General features: G+C 44.3%; 1 protein-coding gene and 1 pseudogene across 3 annotated transcripts in view; one reads left to right on the forward strand and one right to left on the reverse strand.

The window, feature by feature from the left end:
* Positions 1 to 1251, forward strand: LOC138985346 (prefoldin subunit 4 pseudogene; annotated as a pseudogene).
* PTPN2 (protein tyrosine phosphatase non-receptor type 2) overlaps positions 1 to 14869 on the reverse strand; it is a 64082-nt gene that overhangs the window by 6848 nt on the left and 42365 nt on the right. For all 3 annotated transcript variants that reach the window (XM_070361499.1, XM_070361500.1, XM_070361498.1), the window contains exons 6-8: positions 10001 to 10210; positions 8628 to 8780; positions 3696 to 3877 (exon numbers count right to left, since the gene is read on the reverse strand). In XM_070361499.1, coding sequence (XP_070217600.1) covers positions 3696 to 3877; positions 8628 to 8780; positions 10001 to 10210 — 545 coding nt within the window. The remainder of the gene's footprint in view (positions 1 to 3695; positions 3878 to 8627; positions 8781 to 10000; positions 10211 to 14869) is intronic.

Raw genomic sequence — 14869 nt, forward strand, 5'->3', positions numbered from 1 at the left:
CAGACAGAGCATCAGCAGGCAGGCTCAGCTGCAGGCAGGGACTCAGCCCACATCCCCCGCACCCCTCAACTCCTTAAGTCGCTGCAAGAACGGGAAAGGCCTCAATGCATTGAATGGTCCACAGATACACTCGGATTGTTCAACAACAATTGCCAGTTCAACTCTGTGCTAATAAATACTTTTAGTGGGACCTGAAAAGAACCACGGTGTCAGTGTTCTATCCTTCTTTGCTAACCAGTCAGCAGAGGGTTCAGCATCCAGTCCCCTCTGGAGTTTACATCTGATTTTCCACAAAAACCCCTAAACTCAACATTTTCTTGAATGTTTCGCTGTGTGGTGCCTATTGTCGTCTGCCCACACCCTTTTCTAGCTCCCATTTTCCTGTTCAATATGAAATTTTTGTTTCAATGGAAGCTGACTCCCAACATCAGAGTCCTGGAACAAGGCAAAGAACAGTTGATGGCAACATGTACCTTACTATTTTTCCCCCTTAAGAAGAAAATCTCAAAAGCCCAAGATGACAGCCACCATGAAGAAAGCAGCAGTAACAGACACTGTTACTTTTAAAAATCAACAAAAGACACATTTTCACAGTACACAAGTAGAATCACAGAGCTGAAGCAAGAAACAAAAAGGAAACAGTTCTAAAACTTAGAGATGCTTGTGAGGACATCATGCTTGTAGATGAGGACTGCTTAATGATATCAGACTGGCAATCTTCCCATCAGGCACTCTTGAGGAAAAACATGAGAAATGCTGGAAGAAGCAAAAAAAACTTTGCATGAAGAAACTGACACCTTAGAATGCAAAGTGGAATCAATTCAGCAGGTGTGAGCAGATCTGAGAGTTGAGTTATATGCAACCTCTGGGAGCAACACAAGCCCTGAAGCTGATGAAAGCTAAGCATTTTATAATACTTTAAGAATGCGTTTTTAATAAGCTTGAGTAGTGTTTAAAATAATTTCCCTTCTTCAAATGATATGGAAAGCAAAACTTAAATTTTTTTCACTTACTTAATGGAAACTCATGGAAATTTAAGAGGATGAGATGGTTGGATGGCATCACCAACTCGATGGACATGAGTCTGAGCAAGCTCTGGGAGTTAGTGATGGACAGGGAAGCCCAGCGTGCTTGCAGTCCATAGGGTCGCAAAGAGCTGGACAAGACTAACGACTGAAGTGAACTGGATGGAAACTTGCCTATTTAACATATATTTTTAAAAGAAGAGAGTACTCATCTATATATTTTGCATAACAATTACATCAAGTGTAAGGGCTATTAAAATTAGTTACAAAAAAACTTAATCTCACAAACCCCATCTCCCTTCAGGTACTGCTGTATTACAGTGGAAGCCTAACCAGCCTCCCTGCCTTCAGAGTCAGGCTGCCTATGCCACAGCAATTGCTGTGAGGCATAGCCCTGACTTGCTGCTTGGTTAAGAGTCCTGAATGCCTCTTCAGTGTCTACTATATCACCGGCCAGCTTTCTTCTTGCCTCAAGTGTTTAACCTAAATCTAATAATGAGGAACAGTCAGAGGGATCCAGATCATGGGGTGTCCTAGAAGGCAACTCATCTAAAAGCTGCAAACAATGTCCAGCAGGGAGTGAACAGAAGGTGGTAGATGGTCCCAGGTGAGGAGCCTGAAGAACCACTCATACGCTGCATGATCCTGGACAAGATCATGAATTACTTTTTTAAATAGCTAAACAGACCAGGATCATAAAAATGTTCCAAAATTACATTGTGGTGACCACTACGTAACTCTGTAAATATGCTCAACACAGTGAACTGTATGCTCTAAATCTGTCAACTTTATATGTATATTATCTCAGTACAGTTATTTTCTCTAAAGCTATAAGGTGGGTTTTCGATAATTAGAGAACTTTAAATATAGTCTACATATTAGATTATTTTATCAATGTTAAATTATTCTTGGGGATACGGGCACCTTTAGCCACTGCTGGTGGGAAGGCAAAGTGATGCAGTCATTTGGAAAAATGGCTTAAAAATGATCCCCATGTAGTGACCACGTGTGACTCAGCAGCCCCACTCCTAGTTAACACACAAAGGAGATGAGAGCACGCGTGCTCACAAAGACTCTCCAGTGTTCGCCTACCGTGTATGGCCTTGGTCCCGCCCAAGTAGCTTTTCTGCTGTTCTCCAAGTCTGTTTCCTTCTAAACTAAGAACACACTTCTCTTCGCTTCTCTCAGCCCCTGGAGTCCTTCTTATCTTATAGCACTTCATTTACAGTAAATCACTTATGATGCTGGTCTGGGTTCTTGTTTTGTCCTCTAAGTGTATTAGCAACTTGGGACCATGTTTTGCCCATCTCCGTATGCCTTGCAGTCTTCCTTCCACTTTTCCTTATCACAGACACAGGCAGCTCTGCCTGAATGATCTCCACCTGAGTATTTCCTACAATGATGTGTAAAAACTATTACTCAAAATTCACTCTCTGGACTTAAAATTCATATAACAAGTATGTATGTACCTGCCAGTTAAAAAAAAACATACCCTGTAATCAAGAGCAGGCAAAGCACATATAAAATATAAAAGGATACAGAGCCCACAGTATTATTTCCTGACTTAAAAGCATTAAGTCTGAGGTAGAAGAAAAGACAAACACCTCTATGCTTTAACTTGTGACTAAACCACTGACACCACACATAAGGAGCAGCACAGCTAAATCAGAACAAACTCTGCAGTACAACATGTAACTGCCATGGACTGCAATTCCTTATGTCTTGGGGAAACACAGAAATGAAGTTATAATGTAAGGAGACCTTAATGGTTTTCACAGCATATCCCAAGATCCCAAAGTAACAAATATGACTACAATGTAAAATTTTCCACAAGAAAAAGCATGTTTGACAACAAGAAAAAAAAAGTCACTCAGATACTGAAGAGAGGAAGAAAAAGTGTTCCTTCACTTTTCTAAGAAACTCACACCTCAGGATATCAACTTCATACAATGTGAGATATCTGGAGCCCTAGAAGTATAGTTTTTCGAATTTAAAAACTTGAATAGTTTACACATTCATGTGCATTCAAAACTCTAAAAGTATAGGGCATTTTATGTGATTTTTTAGAAAGACTTTTTTCCTTCAATAACAAATTTAAATTGAAATATTCATTTAACTATTTCATAATGGTATTAATGGGATTCCCAGGTGGCTCAGTGGTAAAGAATCCACCTGCCAATGCAGGAGGCACAGGAGACACTGGTTCAATCCCTGGGTCGGGAAGATCCCCTGGAGGAGGAAATGGCAACCCAGTCCAGTATTCCTGCCTAGGACAGAGGTCCCGCCAGGCATGGACAGAGGAGCCTGGCGGGCTACAGTCTATGGGGTCATTAAGAGTTTGACAAGACTTAGCAACTGAGCACTCATGCCCTCAATGGTGGTATTACCGCTTGTTTTCTGTGCCATACTACACACCTTAGCATCACTTATGTTAACTTTTACACTCTAATACCGTGCTAAACCCATATGTGTCAAGCCATTTTCCAACAGGCTTCTGTCTATAAACTGTCTTCTTTGAGATCAAGGATGTCATCATATACTATTTAAATGCCCTGCAATAATAAATTGTTACATTAATTCAATAAAAAAAGGATCTATATTAATTCATACCCATGAACTTATTAGAATAAGAGTCCCATCTTTGCGAGCACATTGCTGCAGTAACCTTACCTCTCGCTGCTCTCCTCCGGAGCTTCCTGTGTTTTAGAGGACAGACCTGAGTATCTGTCTCCTGTCAGTTTTTCCTCTTCTAGGCCTATCCTGTTCCCATTGTATTTTTCAGTCATTATTTTGGTTGGCGAATGATCAAAAACAGGACATACATCTTCCTTAGAAAGTTCTTTCCAACGTTTCTACATAGGGAAGAGAAATGAGAAACAAATGAAAACACTAGAGTTTTGATTTTCCTTAAATAAAATTTATGGAATGTAATTATATAGTGAAGAGAACCCTGTGATGCTAATATATGAATGAAAGAGGAAAACGTGTTTTGTCAAACCACTTCTAGCTATGTCTACTTGAAGTTGAATTTAATAATAATAATAAAGCATTTAATACTGATGCACATCAGTATGTAGTTGAACACAACCACCTTAATAAAACACAGTGACTTTAGCCCATTTGAGACAAACTACACTAGGACCTCATGGTAAGATCTTCAAAGTCTGACTGTACTGTCCCCAATGCAGAGGCACCTGTTGCAGGAAGAGTGACCAAGATGGCCCATGAATGTGACCCATGTCCTCCGGCTCGTTGCCACTGTCCAGTCTAGAGAGAACCAGCAAGTCCCTCCGGTGCCAGAGGACTCCAAAGACTGTACCCACCACAGGCACCAGCAGCTGGCCTGACCCAGGGCGGGAAGGTCCCCAGCAGCCGGGAATGTGGGGTGGCAGGACTCAGACCACAATGAACAGCCATCCACCTTCCTCCTCTGAGGCAGGAAGACCCAGGCTCTCCACGTCCTCCAAGGGCTGGAACATGTTCACCCGGCTCCCAGCCATCCGTGGAGGAGCAGAGGCACGGCTGGGACAGCCAGCGGTTTCCATGACCTCTAACTCTGACTCCAGCACAGACCTGAGAGGCCCTCTTTAGAGATCTATCCTGCAAGTGTGGAGTCTCAGATCTAATAATGAGTAAGGTTCCCTGCAACTACTGTCTGAGAATTTCAAGGATTCTGACAGAGAAGGAATACTGCACAACTCACATTCTTCTGGGACTGACAGAAGAACACTCATTCTCTGCAGTTACTGTGGTACAAAATGGCACTACTTAAACAATGCCTGTATGTTTAGATTTTAAAATTTCAGGAAATTCACTGACACACTGATAAACTAATTTCCAGCTTGTCTCATTACATAACAAAGGAATTAAAAAGGTATTTTGTTACACTCCACCTTCCCTGACATGGCTCTTCTATGAAGCTGCATAGTGTGTGAATGGATCTCCTTTTGTTCTATGAAGTTGACTCACAAAAGACTCAGAAAGTACAACTCTGTAAATTGTTGTGTTTGGAGGGCAGTGAGCACAACAGCGTGGCTGGAGGAAGGGAAGCCTGGAAAGTGTGGCCAGACAGGCGAGGCCAGGAAGGAGGTGGACCTCACGGAAAGACAACCTTGACATGAGGTGCCCGGGGTGGGTCTGTGCTCTCTCAAAAGGGACCTGCAGTGTCTCCATCACATCCTGAAAGACTATCTCATCAAGAGCTGAGAACCCACATAACAACACGCAAGAGTAAGATGCTTTCACCTGAGGTGACTGTGTCAATTTTGTTCTTTCCCATTGAAATTTTTTCTCTGTCCAAATAGCATTTTTTTATACTGGAGGAAATGCAGTGGAAAGATGGCTACTTCCTGAGCACTATCACACCCCTGCTGACCTAAGGCTCCACCTACACGGGTCCCCTATCCTCATGAGACCCCTGGAGGAGGTGCAGCTCCTCCTGCTGTTCCCTCCTGTCATACAGGGAGGTGGGCTGGGAGTGAACATCCTGGCCCAGGCTCCACAACTGCAGAGCTGGGATGTGAACCCAGAGAGCCTGGGCTGACGGTGCCAGAAACCCTCAGGATGCTCTGCATCTCGGAAATAACCATTAGTGTCAGACACCAGAGAGTTTAAGTATCCAACAAAAATGTTAACTGTCTCCAGAATTATGCTGAGCAATTTTTCACCAAGATCTAGTTACTGCAACTTGGCCTCATACTTGGACAAAACTGAACAATGTCAATAAACAAGATGATGCCCAAAAGCAAGACTCACTGGCCCACTTCCCAGAATCCACCAAGACTCAGCAGGGTGCAGGGGTGGTAGTGGGTGGGGGCTGTCAATGCTAGTGAACTTCAAAGGAGAAAAACAAAGAGCAATGTCTTTCTGCCACATCTCTGGGCAGAACTGAGGATTCGCTAATAAAGATGTGAAACACCAGCAATGGTACTACATTTATGACAACCTCAGGCCAAAAAGATGGAAGGTAAACAGAGTCGTTTTAAAGACAGCTAGAGCTCATCTCCTCTTTCCCAGTGGGCCCAGGCCACTGGAGATGGCAGTGCATGAACACGCACTATGTGGTCATCACACACAGTTACTAGTTTCAGGTACGGTCATTTTAGGAGTAAATACTAACAGCTTTCCTTTGTCCTGGCAGGTTCTAAATCATTTCATAGCCACATATATCAGAAATCTTCACAGGAAAACGAACATGAAACTATAGTCAACAATGAAAACACCACTCGCATCACATAAGCCCAGATTAAGACAGAAGGTGGAGACAGATGCCCCCTTTAGGAAAAAGAACCAGAGACAAAGCTTACACAGTGCAGGTGCTACTGAACAGAAAGACAGTATCCTGCACCCACTGCCATCAGCTCACACTAGAGAAGCTTCCCTCTTTCTTCTTACAAATACTCATTTCCCCCAAAATCAGAGGCAAAGAGGAGGAGGCAGATGCATGGAGAGAAAAAAAAGCCCATAAATTGCCTATTACCCCCTTATGTGTCCTAGGAGATGCTTGTGGGGCACGGGACACTTAGGGTTAGCCATGCGTTCTGGGGTTTCCACACAACAAAGCAACTCTTGATCTTTGTAACAGGACAGTTTTATGATTTAAGATTTCAGGGAAATCTATTTCTCTGAGATTTCTGTTCTGTTCTAAGCTAAGGTTCTAGGACAGCACTTGTCTAGTGAAATGTAATGTAAGCCACATATATATGTAACTTTAAAAATATCTAATAGCCATGTTTTAAAAAAAGATGAATTAAACATGTTTTATTTAACTCAATATATTAAAAATATTGTCATTTGAACACATAATACTTTTAAAATTACTGAGATCTTTTACACTCTTTCTCCCTGTATTTGTACATCTTAAATTTTAAGCGGAACTTGATTCAGACTGGCTTCATCTCAACACTAAACAGACACATGGCTACAGCATGAGACATCAGGGGTTCCAGAAGGAGAAAACAGTCTGAAAATAACTACACAAAATAAACAAGTCCATACACTGATACATAAATACTACTGCTGCACGGACACGCAGCCCTGGAAGCACACACACATGCATTAGTGGTTACACACTGGGGGGTGAGGCTGAGTTAGCGAGGACTTCTACTTTGTAAATGATGTACTTTCACAGTCTCTGAATTCTTATATATTCAGTAGGTACTAACTGATTGCTGAGACCAGTTCTGTGGAAACTGAGCCCCCTGGAAGGTAACAGGCTCTCTGACCCTGAACACCTGAGAAACAGGGGCATTTCCAATGGGCCCTGTGGAAGGAGGCAAAGGATTTATGGGTCTGAGCGGGGATGAAGGTGCTGGGTCAGGGACGTGATAGCCACACAGCACAGATAAACTGGGACAGAGGAAATTCCCCCGAGCCACACACCACAGTCACCACGGGAATCACATCCATAAAACCCAACTCCATGGGGAAAGCAATCCTCAGAGGAGGCACATCCATGTTCTAAGTGCAGCGAGGGGCAGTGCCCTGAGGAAGCACCCGTCTGGAGCCAGCGAATGAGCGCAGCAGACGGGGTCAGCACACACACTGGCACTGAAGCTGGTGGACATGCACGTTAGAGACGCTCCCCATCTTGAATGCTGAGGTGGCATCTAGGGGAGGCAGTAATGTCTCGTGAGTTTAATCTTCACACACCAAACACTTTACTGATTGAGGGCACTGAGGAATCTCACCTTTCTCTTCATTAAAAATTTTCCTTTGAGGCTAAAGAGGGGGAATCTTTTCAATAAAACTTAAAATTTTAATTGATAAATAGACTGTCTTGAATAGTTAAAACAATCACAACAAAAACGTTAGCTGATAAATAAAACTGTTCAGAAGTATTTAAATATCTGTGTAATCTATACGAAACAACTACTTATACATCATTCCACAGATGGTGTGATCTGTTACAAAACAGGGCTTATTCAGAATCTTGTTCTTTTGTCCATAATCACAGAAGCTAGAGAGCAAGTAAGCGGTTTTATGTAGGAGAACAAAAAGAAAATCTACCTGCTTATGTAAAATTCTATATGATTGGCTCAGATAAGAAACGGGAGTCTACTGTTACTTCTGTTTCTATTTTACATTTTATGTTAGTACATAAACACACGTTTCTGAAAATCAATCTTAGCTTTTGCAGAACAAAAACACCCTCATGAGAATAAAGCTACCAACCAGAGAAAAACAACAGTCTTGGCTCATTATATCTGCTTCAAGTACTCAAGCTGCTTGCTCACTGTTGTAGCAGATGGAATAATCTATTTACAAACTAAGCATTCTTGTGTAACTCCAGGCCAGGTTTTAATGGGCCAAAAGTACCTAATTTTTCCAGTTATTTCAATGATTAAATGCTCAGACTCTCTTCTACATGAAACTTCTACGTTTTTTAATGAAACCATGTTCCCAGCTGGGCTTCTGAGAGATAAGCAAGATTTAACAAGAGGCTGAGGAGCACACGAAGAGGTGGGGACGGGCTTTTCCATCTCAGAAGCCAGCTGGACCCACCATATTAATGTAAACACACTTCTCAGAAGGAAGGGAAAGGCCCCATGGCTTACATGGAGAGCAGTTACTCGACAACAATACACTTGACACACGGTTTACCTGTATACTTGAGTCTCCCTTTATAAACTTCGCTCCTTCTATTATAGTCATGTAGGAAAATCTGAGCTGATCTGGTGTCTGAATCAGCCCCATTCGGTATTTTCTCATATTCAGTAACAGTTGTTTAATGTTAATATTGTCTCCTTTTTCTATCTGCAAGAGAGGTAAACATTATTCAAGCCTTTTGTTGTTACAAGTCCAGAAAAGAGAAGCAGTCCAAGATAACCACTAAGAGCAAGCCAGCCCAGGCCGCCGTTCCCTGTCCAGGTAGCACAGGGAGGACCCACGGCTGACTCCAGCCAATAGTCATCTCACTTGTGGTGGCCTAGCGACTGGTGATTGGTCAAAGGAAGGATTTATGCCAAGTGCTGGCTTAACGTAAGGATAAATACACAGAGAGTAGTGTTCTTCTTTTTTAAGGAGTAAATCTTTTCATTGGGCGCCGCCTGCCTTCATATCTGTACACAGCAGCCTCACGTCTGTACACATCAGTCTGTGGAAGGCAGCACCCAAGGGGGTGGAGGAGAGAGACCCATGGTGACAACACTGCAGATGATACGGCAAGCCACTGCTGCAGGAGTCAGGCTGAATCCACTGTGCCTCTATCCCATCCCACCCCACCACAAGTGGAAAGGAGAACAGTTGCTGCAGTAACTTTGGGAGGAACTGGCACACACACGATCCAGTTTTAATATTACCATCAACAGACCAGACCAGATGCTTAAGAGTTCTTAAACACATCAAAGCTCACTTACAAGTAACAATCAGCTTTAGATGGAAGCACAGGGTATTAAACACGGTGTTAATACAGTGACGTCTAACATACCCCAAAAGGAGGACAGGCACATGCCCGTGTCCCGGTGGGGGCTGGGGGGGCTGGGGCGGCACAGAGCCCTCGGGCACCACAGGAACCTCAGGGGGTGATGTCAACACCACAGAGACCAAGAGGCTTAGACAGTGCGTGTTCCTAATACACTGATTCACTTAATTCTCACAACAGTCCTGGGAGGGAAATACCACCACCACCAACAGTTTGTAAATAAGGAAACCAAGGCAAGAAGGAATTCAGTATTATCTACCAACTGATGTCTGAAAAATACAGTGTGCAAGGGAGGCAACCTATCATTTAGCTAACATGAAGCCACCAGCACAAGTCTCCTCCCAGAGCCTGAGGATTATCCTGGTCACAGCCCCATCCACTCATCACAAGCAAGAGGCAGCTGAAAGGATGTGAAAGAGAATTTTTGGTTTTTCTAAAAAAAAGGCAGATGTTTAAGTTTGAAAAGCACAGTTCTGGGATCCTGGCATTCGAACTTAACTTCTGCCAGTGGAAACAACAAAAACGTATGGGAGCCTGAAACGAGGCCACTTACCAGAACAAGGCAGCTGTCCACCAGCGAAAAGGTGCCTGACCGCCCAATGCCGGCACTGCAGTGGATCACCGCAGGCCCGTGCTCAGGGTTCAAGGAGCCAGATTCCCGCACTTTGAATAAGAAATTGAGAAACGAAGCTGGTGATTCAGGGACTCCAAAATCTGGCCAGGTAGTATAATGAAAGTGAGATATTGTTCTGGTTTCACCAGTCTAAAAAGTGAAAATTAAGGGGGAAAGGTTAGTTCTAAGTTTTTTCTTTTAAAAATCTACTGCAGTAAGATGTATTTTGTGTAATGCACCATGACTTTTCATTTGGTTGTTGATAATCACACATACAAGTTTGGGAATATTTTCTTTAGAAGAATTTGAAATATATTAATAGTTAACACTTTTGTAACAATTACTATTTTGTAGGTACATTCTAAGCTTTTTATGTATTAACCCATATAACAATCCCATTAAAATCCATTTTCCAGATGAGGAAACCGAGGCAAGGGTTAAATAATGCACCCAAGGTCACACGTAAGAAGATGGAAGAGCAGGACTGGAGCAGCACCTGGGTCTCCACCACTGACCTGCACCACACACGCTGCCAGATCCTCTCAAATCACACATCGTGATGAGTGAATTCTCTATTTTTATAAATTTCTACCAGTGTGATTTCACATCTTTACTGGTTTCCTGTTTAAGAATTTCAAAGTTTTGGGCCTTCCCCAGTGGCTCAGTGGTGAAGAATCTTCTACCAATGCAGGAGACATGGTACTGATCCCTGGTCTGGGAAGATCCCACATGCCACTGAGTAGCTAAGCCCAGGAGCCACCACTATTGAGCCCAGGTGCCCTAGAGCCTGTGCTCCACAAGCAAAGCCACTGAAATGAGAAGCCCACACACCACAACTAGAGAGTAGCCCCTGCTCGCTGCAACTAGAGAAAAGCCCACATAGCAACGAAGATCAGCATACCCAAAATAAATAAAATTATTTAAAAAAATTTTAAGTTATTTAAAAAAAACAATTTCAAATTTTTTTGAAGATACAATCGTCCTCATTATAGTTACCTTTCTGATTCAGCTACACAGGCACAGAGGAACAACTCAAGAATTAAATACACAATCTTTACATTTTTAACTGAAACTGCTCTCCCAATTGCTGTTTTCCGCATGGTAACAATTCCCAATCCTAGAACTGTTGACACACCTTGGCTGATGTGCTGATAACATGGTTTACCAACATGCTAAATGCTTCCTGTCTCATATAGCCTGACTGGCTAGCTACTCAGCACCGCTTCCTGGATATTCCCAACAACCTTTATTTCTGCCTAACTCATTATGAAAACATCCCTCAGCTCTGCCAGCGGCCCCCCATCCCCGGGAGCACTGCTCTGCCTCCTACTCCTCATTCAGGGGGAGCAGGGACCCACTAACAGTTCTCTGCACAATTTTCAACCCAGGCACATGGTTAACATACATCTTCCTATAAACAGGCCTGATGTTCCCGCCCTAAGGTCCCAGGAGGTGTTTTAACCCTTTCCCAGACAACCACCCCGCTGCAGTCCTCAGCCACCACACTGTGCTGACCACGCACAGCTGGCCAGACTTGGTCCCTTAGGGCCTGAGCCAGGTCAAGATGGACCTGCTAGAGCTCCAGGCTGGGCAGGGGTGGTGCCAGGACCCTGCTCCCACGGCTGTGGCCTATATGGTGCAGTTCAACTTTGAATCACACCCTGGCCCCAACCTAAGGTCACCCCACAATCCTGGGCGACCACTTGCTTTTTCTTCGCTTGAATGATGTTGGCTCAAGATCAATGGCCTCTTTCTTTTTTCCAAATTCAGGTCACAGTGTCTGGGACACTCAAAGCCAGTTCCCAGAAATGCTCGCCAGTGTCTGTATCATACAGTCTTCTGCACTAATAGATTTCTGAAAATCCATCTTTTTCTTCCCCAACAGGAACGTACTAAAGAACTTTTTATAGGTAATATTTTTTTAAATTAATTAACCCCTCCTGAAACAAGACATGAAAAACACAGCTCACAAAAATCACATTAATTCCCAAAGGGCCATGTGAAGTAATAGGATCCACATGTTTACTGCTGTGGTATAAAAAAGTTTATGTGCACAACTGGAGGCCCTTTCCCTCATTTCATGTTGGAAAAGTAATGAGAAGGGGGAAGGGTTCCAGAGCGGGGAGAGCTCAGATAAAATTCATCTCTACACGTGGACCCCACAACCTCCAATAGGGTCCTATTCTCTACACTGCGAACCCATGACTTCCAAAAGAGTCCCCAGTTCTCTACAGGCGGACCCCGCAATTTCTGACAGAATCCCAGTTCTCTACACATGGACCCCACAATTTCCAACAGAGTCCTAGTTTTCTATACTCGGATCCCACAACTTCTGACAAAGTCCTCGTCTCATACCGGTGGGCTCGCCCCTTCCTCCTCCGTGGTCACCATGCCCTTGGTCCTCCTTCTGTGATGCCTAGTCCAGGCCTCCTTCACTTCTGACTGCTGCCCCTCACACCAGACTCCAGCTGGTCTGCACACACCTGCCAGTCCGCACATCCCCGAACTGTTTTCTTCAGAAAACACTGTGTTGTGCACACCACCCCTGCACAAAGACGTTAGCACGCACTGTTCTTAGGGCAAAATCTCATTTACATTTTTTTTGAAGAATTCTAACTCTAGTCTTTGAATAAGATGACAAGCTCAGAGTCCATGAAGGCCAGGAAGCTGGTCTATGAGCTGAGTAGGGACAGACAACAGGAGCTATGAGCGTGGGGGTGAATTGGGTGTGCCATAAAGAACCATTCAAATTCAGGTTAACTATTACTATTATCAGTCTGAAGAGGACTATAAATCTTCTAATTATTATTAAAAAATCTACAAAGCTCTGTGGCCCAGGCCCAACTTTAGGCACAGGCAGAAGGTAGCAGAATTGTGTTTCTGAGACTGTCATATGCCCAGTTTCACCATCTGTTAATGGGGTTTGAGAAAGCACTTACTTCACAGGCTCCAGTGAGGAATAAACAGGCAACCCCCACACCGGAGAAGCCTGAAGAGACACAGGGACACTCGCTGGCGGCCTTAACCACAGCCCTAACACTTCCAATCAACTATGACCTCTCCACGATTCCAGTCTCCTCATCTGTGTTTCTGCTCCATCTGGAGAGCAGCAAGGTGTTGACCCTGTCCCCCTCGAGGTCACTGTCCTAGTCCAGTCCTTAACCAGCTCCTGCAGGGCCGCTGCAATGGCCATGCTAAATACATGGTCACCAAAAGTCACTCTGGGAGTTGACCGGAAGCCCAGATGGTGAAGACAGCAATATGCCAGGGGCATGAGGGCCCAGTTCTAAGCAGAGGGAAGGGTGTGCCTGAGACAGGCACGGGCAGGAGAACTGGTGGGTAGAAGAGTGGCAAGGGCAGGTGGGCTGGGGCTCCCACAGGGGCCGTGGAAAGGCTTCCAGACCCTTGGGGAAGGACTCCGCATTTCAGAACAAGCACTCAGGGTGGTGAACAGTGGACTCAGTGCACCCACTGTAAGGACCCCAACACTTTAAGTGACCGAAGCAAGAAATGGGCACAAGCTGGACGGAAGGTGCACAGGACAGACAGGAGCCTGGTGGGGCAAAGCTGGGGCAGAAGAAACAGAACTCAGCACAACACTGTCTTCCAGGAACTCAATCACCTAAACCTGACCGAAGACACATGGAAAACACCAAAGGGCAAGTAAACAGAAAAGCCCGAAAGGCAAGTTCTCCACGTGACCTTGGATTTTAAAAGCCCCTCAAAACTACCTCCACAGCTTAAGCCATTCAAAAGCAGAATGGACTTGTGGGCAAAAGTTCAGATTGAGCTCTCATCATGATGCTGAAAAGACTGCTGGTGCTCCACTGCTCCATCAGACACGTCAGACGCAAGGTCCCCTCAGAGAAGGCCTGATAGGGCAGCTCTGCCCAGGTCGGTCAGGAGACCCCTCTAGAAGCGACCTGGTACTCTGACCTCAGGAACAAGAGAGGGTGGTCCTACTTTATCAGCACCTTCTCCTTCAGCTCACCCGTCTCCAACACCCTGGCTCCTGCAGGCCCTCCCGACTCACTCCATTCCCATGGGAACCCTCACCCAGGGGAGCCCAGAACCTCAGGCACCATCAGAGCACTAACTCATGCAGTCAAGGTGACAACCCCATGAGGCAAGCACGCCATCACCCTCGTTTTGCAGATGAGCGAACATAGGCACAGAGATCAAGTACGGGGCTGGTCACATGGCCAGGAGCAGCAGCCAGGATTCAGGCCACATGGCTCCTGGGTCTGAATGTGACTAACACAATCCTGTCTCATTCACTAAAATGCTACCTTATCCTTCCAACACTGCTCACTCTCACTACAGACTGTGAAGAAGAACATCAACTGTTGCTGTTCAATTACAGTGGACTCTGAACACAGGCCAGTAAGAAACCACACGCTGCCAGCAAATGAATCGCAGGGGCTGGCCCACTCCCAGGGTGGCCTCCGCTTCAGAAACTTTAGAACCAAGGCTCTTTCCACAACAATTAAACTTGGTTCCATGTCATTAGAAGTTAGGAGATATGGAATTCGGCTAAGTAATCTATTTATGGGAAAAATCCATTAACCTAATAGATTTTTAGGTTATTTTCTTTTAGTAAGAAAAACAGGATTAGGAGTTTATCTACATTGTAGGAAGACCACGGGTCAAACTATATACATGTGAAAATACTTCACAAGCTGATAAACAAAATACAAATGTATTTTATTATTTCAAGTGTAATCAATTCTCAGGACAGAGAAAAACACCTATGCCAATCTCCTGCTAAATCAATTTTAATGCCACAAGCAGATGCAGTACCTAGGATAC

This window comes from Bos mutus, chromosome 24 (assembly GCF_027580195.1).
Source record: "Bos mutus isolate GX-2022 chromosome 24, NWIPB_WYAK_1.1, whole genome shotgun sequence".
Classification (NCBI taxonomy): Eukaryota; Metazoa; Chordata; class Mammalia; order Artiodactyla; family Bovidae; genus Bos; species Bos mutus.